The sequence below is a fragment of the Poromitra crassiceps genome (genome assembly GCF_964638095.1).
Source record: "Poromitra crassiceps genome assembly, chromosome: 27".
In the NCBI taxonomy this organism is placed as follows: domain Eukaryota; kingdom Metazoa; phylum Chordata; class Actinopteri; order Beryciformes; family Melamphaidae; genus Poromitra; species Poromitra crassiceps.
The window spans coordinates 13,206,572-13,227,356 of NC_139650.1; the positions used below are offsets into that span (position 1 = coordinate 13,206,572).

Here is a 20,785-nt window from a genome sequence, read left to right on the forward strand (position 1 = left end):
GCTGTAGAGAACATGCTGCGGGCGGGGATCATTGAGCCATCAGACAGCCCGTGGGCGTCAGGGCTAGTGTTGGTGAGAAAGAAGAATAGCCCCAAAATGCGATTTTGTGTAGACTATAGGGGGCTGAACAAAGTGACAAAAAAAGACGCATACCCGATGCCCATCATCGAGGAACTGTTAGACGCCGCGGGAGAGTCATCCTGGTTCTCATCCCTAGACCTCCGTAGCGGGTACTGGCAGGTGCCCCTCCGCGACGATGCCAAACAAAAGACCGCCTTCCGCACCGAGAAGGGGCTGTGGCAGTTTCGAGTACTCAGTTTCGGGCTGTGCAACGCACCAGCAACGTTCGAGAGGTTAATGGAGAAACTGCTAGGAGACATTCCCCGAACCGAATGCGTCGTGTATTTAGATGTCATCTTGACACATGGGGGCACGTTCCAGGCAGCAGTGGGGGTGCTATGAAAGGTCCTGCAGAAGATAGCAGAGGCGGGTCTAAAGTTACACCCAGATAAGTGCCACTTCCCGAAGAGGAGGGTGGAGTTCTTAGGGCATGGCATCGGCGCGGGGGGCATTCGCACCCAGGAAGAGACGACTCGGGCGATCGTGGAGTGGCCCACCCCCAGAAACAAAGGCGACCTCGAGAGCTTCGTAGGGCTAGCCTCATACTACAGGAAATTCGTAAACGGGTTTTCTAAAATAGCGGAACCACTGTTCAGGCTAAAAGAGAAGAACGCAGACTTCCACTGGACGACAGAATGCCACCTAGCCTTTAAAGCCCTCAAGAAAGCGCTGACCGAGTCTCCGGTGCTTAGAGCACCAGACCCCGCACTGCCGTTCCTACTAGACACTGATGCCAGCAACGGGGGTATGGGGGCCGTGCTGTCCCAGGTGGGGCCGGACGGGGAGCGGGTGGTGGCGTACTACAGCAAGACTTTCGATAAAACAGAACGTAACTACTGCGTCACCCGCCGGGAGCTCCTCGCCATAGTAGAGGCACTACGACACTTTAGATACTACCTCCTGGGACAGCCTCGGTTCACCATACGGACCGACCACTCGGCGCTGCAGTGGCTGTGGTCCTTCCGAGAGCCGGAGGGGCAAGTGTGCCGCTGGTTAGAGAAAATGGCAGACTACAACTTCACCATAGAACACAGGGCAGGGGCGCACCACGTCAACGCAGACGCCCTGTCACGACGACCCTGCGCAGAGAGAGGGTGTACGTACTGCGAAAAGAGAGAAGGAAGAGAGAGAGAGCTCCAAGAGGAAGCGAGGATATGCCCTAACCATACGGGGGACGGACCCGTATGCAAGGCACTACAGGTGGCAGAAGCGGCAGATTGGAGGGCCCATCAGGAGAATGACCTAGAGCTGGGGCCAGTAATGCGATGGGTAGAAGAGGGCCAAAAGCCGCCGTGGGAAGAGGTGGCCGGAGTCACCGACGCAACCAAGGTGCTGTGGTCAGAGTTCGACACCTTGAGATTGAGCAACGGCATACTGATGAAGTCCTGGAAGGAACCAGCGACGGGAGAGAGCCAGTGGCGGAAGGTAGTACCGGCGACGCTGAGAGAGGCGGTGTGCAGGAGCGGTCATGGAACTGCACATGGAACCGGACATTTCGGTGTAAACAAAACACTCCGCCGTCTGAGGCAGGGGTTCTATTGGGGGAGGATGAGGAGAGACGTGCAGGATTTCTGTCGACGGTGCGACCTCTGCGCAGCGTACAAGGGCCCGTTAGACCAGTCTCGCGCACCGCTCCAGCAGCTAGCAGCAGGAGCGCCCATGGAGAGGGTGGCGGTGGACGTGATGGGACCGTTTCCGCGCACAGACGATGGAAATCGATACGTCCTGGTCGCCATGGACTATTTCACAAAATGGCCAGAAGCATATGCGCTGCCCGACCAGGAGGCGGGAACGGTGGTCGACGCACTGGTGGCGGGTATGTTCAGTAGGTTCGGAGCACCGGAGACACTCCACAGTGACCAAGGGAGGAACTTTGAGTCACGAGTGTTCGCCACCATGTGCGAGAAACTGAACATTAAAAAGACGCGTACCACAGCACTGCACCCCCAGAGCGATGGCCTGGTAGAAAGGTTCAATCGGACACTGAAAAAGCAGTTGGCCATCCTCACAGAGGAGCACCAGAAAGACTGGGACACGCACCTGCCTCTCATCCTCATGGCCTACAGATCTGCCGCCCAAGAGTCCACCTCCTGCACACCCGCGCTGCTCATGTTAGGCCGAGAACTGAGGACGCCCACAGAAATGACGTTCGGCAAACCACCAGATGCACTGGATGCACCCCCGGGGCGAGAGTACGCCAGGAGGCTACAAGATCGGTTAGAGTCCGCTCACAACTTCGCTCGAGGCCAGCTAGAGAAAGCGGGCATGAGACAAAAGAGGAACTATGACGTGAGGGCGAAGGGAAACCATTTCCAGGGGGGGACTTGATCTGGGTGTACACGCCCCAGAGAAAGAAAGGGCGTAACCCCAAGCTGGACTGTCACTGGACAGGCCCATGCAGGGTCTTGGAGAGAATGGGGGAGGTGGTGTACCGAGTGCAGATGCCACGTGGTGGCAGGAAGGTACTCCACCGAGACAGGTTGGCCCCGTACCGAGGGGGGTGCACCCTTCCCCCAGATCTCGGCCACACAGCGGTTTCACCTAGACGTGCTAGAAGAAGGGAACTGTTTCCACAGGGAGGGGCGTCCGGCTATGACCTGACGGCCACCACCCAGGGGCTCGAAGTCTCAGAAACACTGCAGGTGGGATCAGCCCCACAGGCAGAATCACAGAGACTAACACGGCCACGGAGAGAGACACGGGCTCCAGGACATTTGGAGAACTTATATAGTTCTCCAGAGTTATATTGAAAAAAAAAAAAAAGGAGGAGGGTGTGGAAATGTTGTCAAAAAGAAAAAAGAAATGATGTGTGATGGCATGAGATATTGTGGGGAAGGAATATGTGGGAAAAGCTAGACAGGAAACATCAAGAGTGGGTAAGAAAAAAAAAAAGAAATAAAGATGCTGGAATGTTTTTGGTACAAGGGGATGTGTGGGTGTGGTGTCAACGTGGGCGTTGACTTATTGTTGGGCGGGGAGTATGTAGCGAATCAGTGTTACACATATAACGGTGAGCAGTGGTAGTGTCTCAACTACAGATAGGAACGTGTGTGTGGGAGTGTTATTCAGAGGAACACTATGCTTGTGGGACCACTTCCACGGGGGGGGCACGGTGGCTCAGTGGTAGAGCTGTCGCCTCACAGTCAGAAGGTCCTGAGTTCGATTCTCGCCTGGGACACTGTGGGCGCTGTGGTTGTGTTCCCCCCCATATCTTCAGTGCCTACTGCCCAGGTGGGGTATCTCGTCGTAAGGGCCTTTCTCTCTGTGTGGAGTTTGCATGTTCTCCCCGTGCTCCCCCAGGGGGTTCCTCCGTATATAACCCCCCCCCACTAAAAACATGCAGAAGATCAGATCGTCATCGTCATCCGACCAGTGACGACAACACCCGAAGTCGGTCCCCGGGCGCTGTACGAGAAAGCGACCACTGCTCCTGGCCTGCCCCTCGGAGGAAAGGACAAGCCAGGATGGGTCAAATGCAGAGGACAAATTTCACCGGCCACCGTCAGCATGAGTGTGTTTGTGGCCGCAGGCATGTGTTGATGTGTGATCGTGTGACAATAAAAAGACGGACTTGTCTGTCTGAAATCGTTTTTTTTTTTTCCGGGGGGGAACTGGGCATGCGTGTCAGTCTCCGGTTACCGCCTAAGGGAATAGCTGCTAGCTATCGGTGTGACAGCCGCCTAGAGTTGTTGTATAACTAACTGTGAATAAAGATCCTTGTACCAGCAAGAAGCCTCTAACTCTTCAATACCAGGAACGCTACAATATATTGGAGTTTGTATAGACTTTGGGACACACGCAGACACACAGTCGCAGTGATAGCTAGTCAGTGTTGGGCAATGGGCAGTAAAGTATAAGGGATTACAATTTCCAAAACAGCTAGTGGAACTTCAGTGCCCTGTCAGTAGCTACTGGCACTTTAGTGGCACGTGGAAGCTAATGGAATTTCAGTGGCATGTCAGTGGAGTACGTCAGTGGCAGCTAGTGGCACATGGTGGCACATCAGTGACCTGTCAGTGGCACCTAGTGGAATGTCAATGACCTGTCAATGGCAGCTAGTGGCACATCAGTGACCTGTCAGTCGAAGCTAGTGGAACGTCAGTGACCTGTCAGTGGAAGCTAGTGGCACGTCAATGACCTGTCAATGGCAGCTAGTGGCACGTCAGTGACCTGTCAGTGGAAGCTAGTGGCACGTCAATGACCTGTCAGTGGAAGCTAGTGGAACGTCAATGACTTGTCAATGGCAGCTAGTGGCACGTCAGTGACCTGTCAGTGGAAGCTAGTGGCACGTCAGTGACCTGTCAGTGGAAGCTAGTGGCACGTCAGTGACCTGTCAGTGGAAGCTAGTGGCACGTCAATGACCTGTCAATGGAAGCTAGTGGCACGTCAGTAACCTGTCAGTGGCAGCTAGTGGAATGTCAATGACCTGTCAGTGGCAGCTAGTGGCACATCAGTGACCTGTCAGTGGAAGCTAGTGGCACGTCAGTGACCTGTCAGTGGAAGCTAGTGGCACGTCAGTGACCTGTCAGTGGAAGCTAGTGGCACGTCAGTGACCTGTCAGTGGAAGCTAGTGGCACGTCAATGACCTGTCAGTGGAAGCTAGTGGAACGTCAATGACTTGTCAGTGGCAGCTAGTGGAACGTCAGTAACCTGTCAGTGGCAGCTAGTGGAATGTCAGTGACCTGACAGTGGCAGCTAGTGGCACATCAGTGGCATGGAAGCTAGTGGAATTTTCAGTGACACTTAAATAAAAATATCAATCAATCAATCAATCAATCAATCAATCAATCAATCATGTATCACTGCTGCACATGGAGTCCAGTGTAGTGTATTGTGATTATTAGAGTTAGGAACCTCAACAATCCCATCCCCTAAAGAGGAATCCCATAGAGCCTATTAATGACTGTTGTAGGCAAATTCTTTGTGTGTCTGTATCTAGTTAGGGTGTCCCTATAGTCTCGCAGCAGTGCCAGCCGTAGATAAGCTTGATGACGTCGATGGTGGGTCTGACTATGTGAGACTAGGATGTCCCGAATTTGTACAGTAAAGGCATGAGTGCATCAATTTACCCCCCGCTTGGTCTCTTTACTTGTACTGCAGGCAGTCGGTCAGCAGGTGTCGCCCTGATCCTCTGATGTTTGGAAAATGACACATCTCACACCTATAACTCACCGGCTCAGTGCGGGTAAACTACCCAGCTCACAAAATGACATTGTGCCATTCATTCTCTTGAATTAAACCAATCCAAATTTAGGCAAAAGGGGAAAACTGGCATGGGCATTTTCAAAGGTGGTCCCTTGTCCTATCAGTCTCACCTCAAGAGATCTGAATGAGAATGGGTCCTGGGTATCCACGAGTCTCCCCTTTCCAGACACGCCCAGTTTATGCTAATTCCATGCCGTTTTTGTTCAAACCCATTTGGCCTTTTGCCTGCATTATGTTATTTTCACCTATTTTTCTATTTGAATATTTATGTTACTGGGGCGGCCCTAACACTCTTGGAATTGCATAAATTATAGCTATGACTGGAAAGCTGAGACTCTTGTGGATTCAATGAGCCAAATTGTATTCATGCGTGAATTATCTTCACTTATAAAATAACCTATTGTGACCTATTATGACAGCCTCGTGAAACTTTACAACCACGGCCCTACAGCCCTATAGGGCATTCAGGGGACGTAGAGCTTTCCTATCTATACTAACAATAAGGGTTTCTGACCAATTTCCAGAACAGAAGTGCTCGCCACCCAATCACCAAAAAATGCAATTCTTATACAGAAATCTCCAAATGTCAGTGAACTAGTATGAGTTGTGCCAAACAAACGTTAATATCTCAAAAAGTATACATCACATCATCACTTATATTTTGACATTCTGAGTGAGAGCAGAATTAGTTCAAGAGTTTGATGTATAATATGTCATGTTAAAGTTGTGTGCACTGTCGCAGTTTTTAAATTGTAAACAGTGTCAGCCGGCTAGACTCAGACGCTCAAACTCAGGCTCCATAGGGTTCCATTGCCGTTTCCACCCAGTGATCTCCATAGCCATTTGTTGTGTCTTAACAGAATGTTTGTAGGTTTAGTTTCAAGGGAACAAATCAACACTAGACTGAAACAGGTCTCTTCAGAATGCTTTATTCAGTGAGAGAGCCAAAGACACGTCTACTCAGTTTGGAAGGCACCTGGACAGAACATTCCAGAATCAGGCGGCTCTAGCTCTGATCTTGGCGCAGCCAATCAGCTTACACCAATTGAGTATTAACCAATTAAGAGCACTCTGCTCTACTCACAGTGCACACATTTTTTTTTTTTTTTTTTTTTTTGCACAATTTTATTTATCATTAAGCTACTTGGTTTCAAACACCACACCATTCATCTGATCGACTTCAAACTTCAAACTCTGGGAGTGCGCTTAGGGGGACTCAACGGAGTGCAGGGAGCTGAATTCCATGTAATTTGGCATAGCGCCACCTACTGGCAACACAAAAAGCGGTTTATCTCGATAGCCATTCATCCGATTGACTTCAAACTTGGAGAGTGTGCTCCTGGGAACTCGAAGTAGTGCGGCGGAATTTCATGCAATTTGGACTTATTCCAGGACTGTCTGTATGTCTGTCCTTCGCGTATCTCGAGAACCGTTTGTCGGATCGTCTTCAAACTTGCGCTTAGCCTTAGGGGGACCTGACAGAGTGCAGTGTGTGTGCGGGGGGGAAGCGCCCACGGGGTGGTGCATGGGGGAACGGGCACTGCACTAGTGCTTATAAATGTCCATTTCACCTAAAGCAGTGAAACAGCACCGCATCAAGTGACTCATCATTAGGTAGGCTGTTGATATGCCTACACCTAAATAATCAGGCCTGCCTACCAGTTATGAAATGTGTGCAAGAGAAATTCTGCAATGGTGCGTCGGCTACGTAGCCAATAGGCTACTTTCCCCCAGGTAGTAGACCTACAGTAGGCTAAGTACAGTTGTGTCGACTGAATTAAAGCAAAGCCAAGGGGATTTAAAGTTGGTTGGAGAGTTAGGCTACAGTTAAGTCACTTAGGCATAAGCGTATTTTTTTTTTTTTTTACAAACAAGTGATGAATAAAGCAAAAGAGGCAGATGTATTTCGCCTATAGGCTGGCTAATTCTATAGGAATTGTATTCTTGTATTGTAGGAATGTAACAGCCTGAGGAGATGAGTATCCCTGCACGTCTGGTCTGATATGGTAGATAGCCTATAGCTACTGTACCACACCAGGTCGCCGTCACTGCTCTCTGCTGAATAGCGCGAGTGTTTTGCCAGAGTTTCATAATGCTGCTGCCCCCGCTGCAATGCAATGCGCAGTGTTGACGTGCTGCTTATGGGGAGTCAACGGATGTTTCCTCTCTTGAAGCCAAACCCCCGCTAGACACTCGGCCCTGCATCTAACGGGACAAATCATTTGGACATCATGGCAGGGACGTTGAAGCTGTTGAGTTTGTTGGCTGTTCTTTCCTCCCTCGCGGAAGGGGCGCGCAGGGAGAGAGTTTACTATGTGGGAATCATTGAGGACGTCTGGGATTACGCACCAAGTGGAAGGAACCTCATAAACGCCCACGAAGTCGCGAACGACAAGTGAGTTTGAGCCAGGGTCAACTTTAAATGTGTTGAAAATATGTAATCATGCGGATAGGAAGAAGACCATGCGCGACCTAGTGTGAAAAGTGATCATCAGGTTGATTCGCCCTGTCTCAACCTCGCATGGGGTGTAGTAGGCTGACAGATAGCCTGTGTGTGGTGATCGAGAAACGCAAGGGACAAAGGCAGACTTGTTGATTAAAACTTTCAATGAAAGTGATACTTCATGGGCAATATTTTTTTATTTTACTATATGAAGCCAAGATTCAAATATGATGAGGCATGATTATTAGTGACTGTCTTCTTTCATGAGGTTGCAGGCTTCATTGGCTGTTGTTCGTTTCTTTCAGTATTATAATTGTCACTGAACTGTAGAACAATTTAAATGTTTTCCTGCCTCATTGCCAGTCTGTCTCAGGTATGATAGTGGTGTAGGCACATTTGAGGCATAGCTTCCTTATTCCATAGTTTTAAAGAGATGTTTGAAGCATAACCCAAATTGTTAGCATTGCACAATTTAGCCTTTTCCATCACTTTCACTTACCTGTAGCTATATGCAGCACAAATACTTTGAGGTGTGTCAGTAAATTCCTATGACCAGGTGGTCAGTAACACCCTGAAGTCAGACCGTCACCAAGGTTATCTGTAATCTGCTGCTGGTCCCTGTAAATGCAATGCTTTCTGTTCTAGATTTTTGTTTGTTTGTGAATTGGATTTACTGTAGCACAACTATGGTGGCAACAGCTCCAGTAACAGGTTATTAGCCTGTAGCAACATTTTTAGCCTGTAGCAACATGTAATCACAATGACATGTTTAATTGTTAGAGCTGCAAAACAGATAGGAGAAATTTGTTCTCAAACACACCACGACACCAGCAAGAATGACAGCATACAAGCTAGTTTCTGTGTGTTTTAAGATGAAATTTATGCCGTTGCTGCTGTCCTTCCATCCATATCTGTTCTCAGACATGCATCTGACTACTTGGTGGGAGGACGCCATCGCATCGGCAGTTCGTATAAGAAGGCGATGTTCCGGCAGTACACGGATGCCACATACCGTTTCCAGGCCCCCCGGCCTAAATGGTTGGGCTTCCTGGGGCCAATACTGCGGGCCGAGGTTGATGATGTCATCGTGGTCCACCTGAAGAACTTTGCAAACAACAGGAGTTACTCCATGCATCCCCATGGAGTCTTCTATGAGAAGGATTCAGAGGGTAATGTACAGTGATACACAGAACACACACACACACACACACACACACACACACACACACACACACACACACACACAGCATCAAAGAGACACTACTAAGACTTTTGTATTTGGAAGAGTTTTGATGTCAAATTAGATACCTCCTTGACAAAAGTGACACAGACTGATACACAATGATAGCTAGGCTATAGGATCCGTAGTAATATATTTTAAAGAATATTAAATGAGGAATTAAAAGGATTTCTTTCCTAAATGGATATAGAGTTTTAGAAATGATCTCTCCTAATAAATCATGACAAAATGTGATGCAAAAGGTATAAAGGTAAATTACATAATTTCACATCACATTACCATTGTTTGGATGACATTTAAGACTTTTTTTTTTATGAAAGCAAGTGAGTGACATCACAGATACCTGAAGAAGTCAATGTGGACTGATCACACATACACATTCTAACATGTGAAATGCTCTGGCAAAATGTACCATCACTTTAAGTTAAATTGTTTTCTTCGCAAATTCCTTTAAAGGGGGACTTACCCCCCCCCCCCCCCCCCCATAAATATACAGCAGCAGCAGCAGCATCCATTCACTCACTGACAAATAGTCTGAACAACACACACTCACTGCGGCAAGTTGGTTGCAAAAATCATATCTAGGCTACATAAAAAATAAAAATAAATCTGATTTGTATCTGAGAAACCAAATCTCATCATATTGGGGGTCCATGGCCCCAATGTGAACTAAATTAGGGCTCCTTAGTATGAACAAGGTTGGGAATGATTTACAGCAACATAAAATGCAATTTCCTTCCTTTTATTTCTATTTATGATTATAGTGACTTTTATTGATAGTATTTATGTTACATCACCACATGGCCATCTTGGTAGGAAAATAACAGGCGATTGTAATCAATTAACAGGTGATTAACATGCAGGTCAAGTGACACAAACAGCCAATGAGCTGTGTGTATTGTAGCGCCATATTGGTAGGAAAATGCTTGTGACATCATGGGAATAGGCTTGGAGTTGTGAGGAGCTGGGAAAGGGTACAGGGGGAGTAGGGGAGTTACTATCTTGAAATCCCATAGTCTTTGGGTACAACGTGACGTCAGATTGTACCACATTTTGTGCAGTTTTGAGGGCAAAAGAAAAGCAGGGCTGAACCCATAGAGGTCACTTATGCGGCTGAAAATTATGCAAATGGTACAATGGTAACAGTTTGGTCTCAAATGTGGAAATTCTGACCAGAATTCTTCACACGCCACCCCCAAAGTCATATATATTGGTTAAAAGCTGAAAAAAAGTGTTTTGGGGGTAAGTTACACTTTAAGGGAGTGTGCTATTTAACCCAGCTTTGATCAAAACACTTGTTTTGGTCAAACAAACATGGATATTTCTCTGATTTGTTTCTTCTTGGAGCTTCCAAAAGCTTCCAAAAGTTTAATCAAATGTAATTTTAAAAAATCATGCAGAAAAGTAGAATAAAAATAACTATAGACGTACAGGATCGATGTTCAAGGGATTTAGCTGGTGGACATTCATTGTAGTTTTGGCATTCTTTTACGACACTGACCTGACATGGCTCACATCTCAAATAAGCAGTGTCTGCATATTCAGACACAAAGGGATATGAATTCTTATCTTGTATCAGGTTTTTTCGTTACCTGATGCTTGACTGAGATTCATTGGGGCAGATTAGATAAGTTCTCCTACTCTTCCACTTCGGGGCCAGACTGACTCGCATAACAGGAAGATGACATGGGGGAAAAAATTGCAATGACACAAACAGTTCTTTTAGATCAGTGCAAAAGGATGTGTGTACAAAGTGTGACCTGGCTGGCACACTTTCATTTTCACTTTCACTGGTATTCTATTCTGGCAGATGCACTGTCTTAAGTATTCTGAACTCTGCAAATCTGTTATGTAATACCCCACCATCCCCCACCATATTAGCGAGATGCTTGCTGTTCTGGGCATTTTCCAGTGCTCTCAAATGTTTGTTTCCTCCTTGAAACAGGTTATGAATGGTGTCCTGCCCTATTTCCGAAATGTAAGTCATTCTGTGAGTCATTCAGACAGGACAAATGTTCTGTAGCCTACAGAACAGAACAGAACAGAACAGAACAGAACAGAACAGAACAGAACAGAACAGAACAGAACAGAACAGAACAGAACAGCCTCTCAGGAGTCAAAACATCAAGTGATCAAATCTGCTAGGCAAGGCAAGGCAAAGCAGCATTATAGAACATCTCATACATATTACGTATTACTATATGACTAGTGTTTTATGTATGTGTGTATCAGTGGCGGCTGGTGAGCTTGGCAATAGGGGAGGACGGTTCTCCGGAAAAAAAAACGAAAAAAAATTGGGCGTTTTTTTTTCTTCTCTTTTGCAGTTTGAAGACAGATTTTAACAACATACAAACAAAACAAAACAAAAGCTCAGACACAGCTGGAAAACAAAGCAAAGCATACTATTGATTGACAATTATAATATGGTGCTACCACCCATATAAGGGTGCTTACATGCTTATAAAAGCATAATATGGGTTCCCATACAAGGGGCCAAGACAAACCAGCTGAGCAAGTCACCCACCGCCCCTAACCTCATCAAGGTAGGCCAGAAACGGGTCCCAAATATGTCACTCCTATACCCTAATGTAATCTCAATAGCAGCACCAGTCTCCTTCAAGGATACAAGATCAATAGAAATCATTAGCTACAGACCGCTTTATAGATCCACACTGTTACAGCAGGCAACATCAAACTTAATTTCAGTTTAATTCAATCACACAAATTACACCACGCACCCCCATATAGATAAGATTTTGTTCCAGGGTCCCCCATCTGATAAGAGTTTTGCTTTTAGATGTTTTATCACAGACATTAATGAAACCCATGACCAAAATAGTCATACATTCTGTGATTGTGTTACTTATGGATGGAATTATAGTGAACATAGATTAATCCCACCTTTTTGCTGGGGACCCCACTTTGAAAACCACTAGCTTATGCTACACCTGTTGCAAGAAGGTGAATTTTCACACATTTTCAATGCAGATTGAGGACAAATAAGATGGATTGTCATCTGGTGCATTTTAACGTTAGGCGCACCCAGGAGAAAGAGAGTTGAAGTGGGAATAATTTCTGGCTGAGCAATGTAATGCACCTCAAAATAAAGTAAGATATTTAGGCTACAGTTAGTCTGTCAGTAAAAGGTTTGATGGATGAACAAATCAATCAAAAACACTTCACTACGTCCAACATAGGCTACAAGTTTCGTTTCATTCCATTGCATGTTTCGTTCCGTGTTTCGTTCCATGTTTCGTTCCGCGCTGCCAAATTCAGTAAAAAATGAGTTTAACTCATTGAGTGCCAATGACGACTAAAGTCGTCAATTCAAATAGTAACGTAGAGTGCCAATGACGACTAAAGTCGTCAATTGCGTTTTTTGACGGTGGGACGTGGATCAAAGCCTGATGCATCTCCTGTAAAAATATGGGGGATGTTGAAGGTGTATAAGCTATTTTACGGACCCATTAGGTGGCGACAGTGCTCTCCAGATTAGAGAAAGATGAGGAAAAAACAGAGAAGAAGTCATGGGGAAACGGAAACCGCATCGGTATGCATCGATATGCATGAAGCATAACATTAGCTGTGCCTGTGAACAGCAGCCAATCTGCTCCCACAATTGAGCCCCTCCGTCTCCGCTGCGATAGCCCCTCCACATGATTAGTTGCCAGAAAAGCAGCACCCGACACCAGCGTCTTTCTGAAAAGTTACATTATTCTCAGCTGGAAGCGCTGGGAGCCGGCGACAAAAACGGCGGAGCGCTGTGAAAAAGCTGGGTGTAGCGCACTTTTCAGTGCAGAGCAAACGCAGCAGAGAGCCACCAGAGACACTCCCATGGAGGAGGGGTTTGCAGTTGAGGGGGGTGGGGCACGCAGGGCAGCATACAACACCAACCCAGACAGCAGGCTCGATGGACAGATTGGCAAACACAAGCTAGAATATCTGATGCCCACCAGCAGTAAATCAAGACCAGCAAGAAGGTGTAGGGTCTGCGCACGCAGGGGCCAGCGCTGCTGGTTGCAGCTAAAAAATATTATTTTGCTATCAAAATTCCTTTGTTTTCGCTGTTTTATTGAAGGAAATTATTTTTGAGGTGTCACTACATCAGAAAATATTAGCTTCAGAGTCAGTGATGTGCTTGAAATGCTTCATTTCACAAAAGGCTCATTATCTCAGCTTCTAGTTTGAAACGTCTGTTTTTGGTGAAAACAACCTATCTTCTACTGCTGATAACTAAAGAACGGAAAATGATATCAATAAACTTTTTTTTTGCTGATGATACAAGACAGTCTCATCGTTCTTTGGGCGTGTTCGGTGTTTACATAGTAATATCACACAATGTTCTGTGGGTCTTGAGAAATCACTGAAAACGCTCTGAAAGGGCTGGCACTGGGAGCATCCGTTTTCCAGAAGTGGCTGGCAGCCAATGAGTTAATATCGCCAAATGGCGGGCTATTCAGCATAAAACAATATAATACGAAAAAGTAGCACTGCTTGGTGGACGCCAAATTTAGTAGAAGACCCGGATAACTCGAACTTAATTTACTTACTTGAATATCCATGCTGTCTGTAGCCGTGCGAGTGCAGCCGATGAGGTTAAATTATCCCAGTGTTTGCTTCTGAGCCTCCATGTACCACGCTGCCCTTTCTAAACTCGTTGAGGCGCTTGCGTAATACAATGCAACGACTGTCTGGCTTGTGAGCTAACCTACTGCTTGATAATATAAAACATAGGAAAAGAGAAAGGGGACAATATAGGTGCTACTGTCTGTAAATCTATCTATTAGCCTGTCAGGTCTTCATTTCCTCCATTTCCAATGGAGTGGATTCAACAAGATTTTCAGATGTATTCAGCATTGGACAATACAGAATGTCAATCTTAGCAATCTATCCAACAACAACCAATTAGGTTTCACCTGATTTCACCAGGCTAAGGGCGTGTTCCGCTCCAGCTCAATCTGATTGGTTGGAAAACACATCACTCTCACGTGTTCTCTGTGAATTGCAAGTGTTTTTCAACCAATCATATTTTTTCATTAGATAAATTACCAAATAAATAAACGCCCACAGGGCGAATGTTTTTTAATCTACCTACTCCAGGCTGGGACCAGGGCCAGAGTGACTCGTCTGCATGGAGCTCTCCTTTCCATCAGTGCCCTACAGGTCACTGTTGTTGAAGCATTTTAAGAATATAATGAATGAAAAAATGAGCGTCTGCACATAAGAAAAAACACATTTGATTGATATTTTATTATAAAAAAAAAAAGAAAAAAGAAAAAAAAAAAGAAAAAGAAAAAAAACGACGATTTCAGACGGACAAGCCCGTCTTTATTGTCACACGATTACACACATCAACACATGCACGGACGGCCACAACACACACATGCTGACGGTGGCCGGTGAAATTTGTCCTCTGCATTTAACCCATCCTGGCTTTGTCCTTTCCTCCGGGGGGCAGGCCAGGAGCAGTGGTCGCTTTCTCGTACAGCGCCCGGGGACCAACTTCGGATGTTGTCGTCACTGGTCGGATGACGATGACGATCTGATCTTCTGCATGTTTTTTAATGGGGGGGGGGGGGGTTATATACGGAGGAACCCCCCTGGGGGAGCACGGGGAGAACATGCAAACTCCACACAGACAGAAAGGCCCTTACGACGAGATACCCCACCTGGGCAGTAGGCACTGAAGATATGGGGGGGAACACAACCACAGCGCCCGCAGTGTCCCAGGCGAGAATCGAACTCAGGACCTTCTGACTGCGAGGCGACAGCTCTACCACTGAGCCACCGTGCCCCCGGTGGCTAATAATTTGTTTTATATAAAATCCCCAATCTAATAGAGGAGGACCATCCCACTATGCCTCACTGGAAAAACCTCCTCTGGTGTGTATGTATGTACATATACATGTGTATGTATATATATATATATATATATATATATATATGTATGTATATATATATGTATATGTATATATATATATATATGTATATATATATATATATATATATATATATATATATATATATATATATATATATATATATATTTTTTTTTTTATATATATGTATATATATGTGGATATTTCTATAGTATGTGTTGTTATACAAGTATAAATGTAATAATTTAGTATTGTGGAAAAGGGGTGGGTGTTAATAAGTTATACTTCTTCTCACTCCTTTTCGAATATGTCTACATTTGTTACCCCTTCATCTTTATTTCATAATACTATTTCAATCGACTTATTAACGTGTAATTTTGAAGGCCCCGTATATTGTCTCTGTTTTGTTTACATATTATTCGAAATAAACATGACAAACAATACACTCAAGCAATTCAAGCTGCTTTACCGAGTAATAAGAAATAGAGTAAATGTAAAATACTCCTCCTCCTACTTCTACTACTACTATTACTACTACTACCACTACTACTATTACTACTACTATTACTACTACTACTATTACTACTACTACCACTACTACTACTACTACTGCCACTACTAATATTATTATTAGTATTAGTATTATTATTATAAAAAAGTGCAAAAGTATACAAACAAGAGATCCACAAGATAAGACTTAAAAAGTAAAGTAGTGCAGTTCAACTCAAGTGAAATAGAAACATAAAAGAGCCCTTGTAGATGCATATTGTGAGTGAACCCATATGTTTTTTCTTTAATTTTCTTATTTCCTGTCCTTCCTAATTCTACTCTCGATCAGATACATAGATACATATATATTTTTTAGATTATTTTTGGGCATTTGGGCTTTATCTATTTTTTATATAGGACAGTAGGGAGAGAGAGAGGGGATGACATGCGGCAAAGGACCGCAGGTCGGATTCGAACCCTGGTCGGCCGGCGTGCGAAGGGCATGAGCCTTCGTGGTATGCGTGCTACCAGGTGAGCTACCAGCCTAGGACGCATCTCTTGATCTGATATTGATGTCAGATCTCACTGCCTAACCTCCTGAGACCCTGCGACCTCATACGGGGACATTACAGGCATTTCTACACCATAATACTTCATTCTGCTGAACTTAGACCTGTTGTCCTCATGTGTAGACACTTCTTCTGCCTAGTAGAAGCCAATACACTATATCATGTCAAAAAAAGATGGCGGCAATCTCCACCAAATCCTTCTACAGCCACAGAAGTAGACAAGGTCCTAAACCTGATCAAATTTTAGTGATTTGTTGATTTATGCTTAGGACCATTTGTAGTTTGTAAAGGCATGCAGATTTGATCAATTTTAGCAATAGTCAATGCTGCAACGTTGCTAAAGAAGTACTCGTATGCGGACAACAGGACGAAATACTTCACTTTTTACCAGATTTTTAGGACACACCCCATTAAGTAAACACGGGAGAAATTGCTCAATATTGTTGAGGGATGATGATTTCAGATGATGAGGATGAAATGGGACAGTTTACAGCAGGGGTTCCCAAACCTTTTGGGCTTGTGACCCTATTTTGACGTCACAAAAATCTAGGGACCCGAGACATTTCAAATTCCGGTAGACCATCGATAATATCATCAGTGACATCGTCAGCTATGTCACATGTGCTTCTTTCCCCCGCAGAATTCTGACTTTAATCTAAAAATTCAGACTTTTTTCCTCAAAATTCCGACAGTAACTCTTGGTCCACAGATGGATGGGAATCATACAGGGTAAAGATAAAGCTCTGTCATCTAGCTCTTTGAGTTGTTAGATAAAGCTCTGTCATCTAGATCTTTGAGTTGTTAGATAAAGCTCAGTCATCTACTGTAGCTCTTTGAGCTAATTCTGTGTTAAGCCATGTCAGGTGACAAATGAGGAACTCAAAGTTCACTGGTGTATCCATTGTCTTTCACTATGTGTGAGGTCATTTATGTGTTTATAGCACATACATACTTACACATGACACGTGGCAGTTGAAAGCTTAAAAGTGATAGGACCAAAGTAGAAATGGATACCACCTTGATTTTGAATAGTAATAATATCAAGTTTGTGATTATAGTGTTAAGGCCATTTAAAGTTGATCTTATATCTCTCTCTCTTAAATCCTATATTTCATGTAGAATATGTTCTGCATTGTTCTGCTCAATTTAGTTTCTTATAAAAATAAAATCAATGGCAAAATTGTTCTTTTACAACACACATAACCATTTTGTTGTCTACCAATTTAACATCAAAACAGACAGGTCCAAATTGCTTTTCACACTAAGGGCCCTATCATCGTACGGCGCTATCGTTTGCGCAGCCGTTTGCGCACCTCTTATGCTTTCTTCCCTGCGTCTTAAGCTATCGTCTGCTGCCTTCCACCATCCAGTTTTGCGCTGGAATCTAAGGGCAGACACAGGTGTAGGCGTGTCCCAGGCGTGCCGTGTGCCTCTTAGCCTATCATCTGCCTCCCTCATTTTGCGCTCTGGCGAAGATACCATCATCACGCAGTAGCCCCCTTGCACTCAGCAAGAAAGAAGTGGACATGTCATGATCTCACACTTGGGAGTACTGTTTTAGGCATAAACACGCCTATATGGAAGTTTGCACGAGATGACGTGAAGCACAGCGGCCCGACACGCCCACAATTAGGGCTTTGTGCGGCGCTATTCCAGCGCAAAATTACCGCCTTTGCGATGAGCCCTAAAAAGCTAAGTGTAGGAAACACTAATCTCTGACTTCATGCATTTGTCCACCAGGGGCACTCTATCCAGATGGGACATCATCCAAGTTGAAGCAGGATGACTCCGTTCCCCCAGGAGGAAACTACACCTACCGCTGGGAGGTCAGGCCAGAATTTGCACCCACAGATGGCGATGCCAACTGTCTGACCTGGGTCTACCACTCTCACCTTGAAGCTCCTAAGGATATCTCCTCTGGACTCATAGGTGCACTGCTCACCTGTAAAAAAGGTATGAAGATATGTGACCAAATACCATGAACCCATGCTCACACAACAATATTAATTTAAAATCAGAAAGCGTTTGCTCAGAATGCATTTTTTTATTCACTAATTCATCATTCAAACAAAAATATTTATCAACCCCTCATGTAATATACAATTTTAAAGCTCTGAATGCAAATATCAGTAATCTATGACAAACAATGTGCCTGCCCCCCCCCCCCCCCCCCCCCCGTAGAAGAGCTGTAGAAGAGCACATGCTCCCTCCAATACATGTGCAGTTGCCAGCCGCTTCTTTCACCAGCAGGATCTAGCACATAGTGGATCACGCTATAATCACTATTCTTCCCCAGTTACCCTTCCCACGAACCTGCGCCCCGACTGACCAGAGGAGGCACCAGTGCAGCGACCAGGACACATATCCCTCGCCTGGGTAAACTCAGCCTTCAACGTGACGTAACAGGCTATGCCTGTAGCGTAAGTTTCGTGATAGTACATAGAGGTCACGTGGAGGCTGGGTTTACCCAGGCTAACATAGCCCACCGGGTTCCCACCTGCAGACAGTGGCGATTCCAGAGTCTGTTGGGGTCCTAGGCAAAAATTCCCAGGGGCCCCTTCCAACCAGCGTTCATCACGATTATTTTTATAAATAGGCTATATTTTTCTAGCCGATGCGTTTAGAACATTATTCTCAGTTTGCTTTTGCTATAGTGTAGCATATTTACATGCTTGCTGTATTTAAACTGCTGTGAGATTTGTTTGAGGGGCATTTGTATGTATGTAATGTATATAATGGAAACAGATGGGGATGAAAGAGGGAGGTGGGAGCTCACAGCGCTTTGGTCGGGCTTTTCTGACCGGACTGGATCGCACCGTGGAATCGGAGCTTGAAAGCGAACAATGTGATTGCTTCACTGCAGATCACCAATGGCCACAGTTGTGAATAATTCTACACCATGCCCACTAATAGCGCTGCGTCAGGCCATAAACGCTAATTTAAGGCCAGGGGGAAGATAGAGGCCATAGGCCTTTGAAGGCATCGCGATTTGACCTTCCGTTTCCCAGAAAATGTCAACATTTCTCTCATTGGATAAAAATGTGGTGTCGACCTCCCACTGTCCAATGGTTACGGTTGTGGAGATACGTCCGCCCTGGATGCAGGGCTTGGGGGGTTCCAAGTTACTGAGCAAACACTCTATTTCAGTGATTGCTGTCAGAATATAGAACCATTTAACACTTATTTGAACAAAAACATTGCTGAATGCAGCTTTAAAAGAAGGAAGGGGGCTTAGGGGAAGGGTTCTTGGTAAAATAAAGTGCGTGTGATTGTGTGGGATGAGGGGGCAGCCAGGTGGTTAGTGGATTTATTTAAACAGGCTCTTATTGAGGATAGTCACAGCTGATGGGATGAAGGATTTATTTTAACTGTTCTTCCGGGCCATTTGGACTTTCAGTCTGCAGCCTGAGGGTAGTAACTGAAAAGTTGGGTGGTGTGGTGGTTGGGGTTGTTGTAGTCTGAATTGCCTAATCAGTAGGCCTCTCTGCTCCACTGTCTGGCTTTCTTTTTCCTAATCCTCTTCTTCTTCTTTTTTTTTTACTTCCAGATAACTTCTTCATTGTTCTTCTTTCACTTTCAATTCAAGAGAAAGTAGATGAATCATGCAAGTTTGACGGGAATGACATGGGGCGTCTTTAGGGAGTTGTCATTGCAAATCGTCCATTGGTTGGAAATGGGGAGGGATTTGCGGTCACTGATGTGGAGTAAAGTTTCTCAGCCCCCTCATCCCACACAATCACATGCACTTTATTTGACCATTAACCCTTCCCCTATAAGCCCCCTTCGTTCTTTTCTCCTGGCCCCGCCTAATGGCCTGGGGCCCCAAGCAATTGCCTGTATCGACTCTGGCTGCAGACACAGCCAATTGTGTCTGTAGGAACATCTGATAAAGCCGGAAATACCGCTGCCGGGATATTGAACCCGGGTTTCCGCGGTGGTAGGCGAGTGCTTTTAGATCTACATAGTGATGGGCAAGCTACTTGGAAAATGTAGTAAGCTAAGCTGCCAGTTACTATAGAATAAATATAGCTTCACTACATTGAAGCTATCCCCAGAGAACTGTAGCAAGCTAAGCTACGAGCAACATGGCAAAAGCATGTTGCTGCATGTATCGAAGCTACCTTTTTTCTTTTTCTTTTTTACATTGAATCAACTTCATGCCAAATGAATGTTATCTCGTGATCAAGAAAAACTTTCCACCAAACAAATAGGCAGGCAAAAATTAAAAAGAAATCCCAATTCAATTGGTTAATATAAAACAAACTAAAACTCTCACTGCCACAATATTCAAAAACAGAATTCCAAAATAAACCCATAAAAGGCAGTGATAGAAACAATAAAAAATAATCTATTGGCGACTTCAACACAGGATAAATTCAACTCTCCTCTCCTCTAGTTTCCCCTCTCCTCCCTTCTCCCCTCGGGCTGTGTATTTTCCTTTCCCGACAGCATGACCCGCCCTATTCTGCCTCTGATTGGCTTACCAACCTAAACCAACTACTATGTCACTACTCATGCCTAAACCCAACCCAGAGCAATCTAGTAAGAGAGTGGCACCAGCGGAGGTCCAAAATGTGTGACATGTAGCCAGTGAATAGCCAGGAAGGAGGCTCAACTTTCCGGGAACTTTTGTGAGGTAAAAAACTGGTCCATTGGAGTGAATGGAGATGTCGCAACCCAATTGGAGGAAGAGTAGGGCGGGTTTAGCAGTGCAAGGATGGTAAAAACAAGGATAAGAGAACACTTGTCCCTTATATGGAAGTGCTTGCTGCTATCGGCTACACTTGACCAAGCATTGTCTCCTCCTCCTCTTCTATTCCAGACCGCAGCTGGAAGAAGG

The 20,785-nt window shown here is 45.1% G+C and overlaps 1 protein-coding gene across 1 annotated transcript in view; it reads left to right on the plus strand.

Annotated features, from left to right (window-relative positions):
* Positions 1-1,380: 1,380 nt before the first annotated feature.
* Positions 1,381-20,785, plus strand: part of LOC310799053 (ferroxidase HEPHL1-like) — a gene marked incomplete at both ends in the record, with an annotated part of 95,672 nt that continues 76,267 nt past the window's right edge. Inside the window, 4 exons of the mRNA XM_083661621.1 lie at positions 1,381-1,545; positions 7,515-7,720; positions 8,690-8,937; positions 17,686-17,898. Coding sequence (XP_083517747.1) covers positions 1,381-1,545; positions 7,515-7,720; positions 8,690-8,937; positions 17,686-17,898 — 832 coding nt within the window. The remainder of the gene's footprint in view (positions 1,546-7,514; positions 7,721-8,689; positions 8,938-17,685; positions 17,899-20,785) is intronic.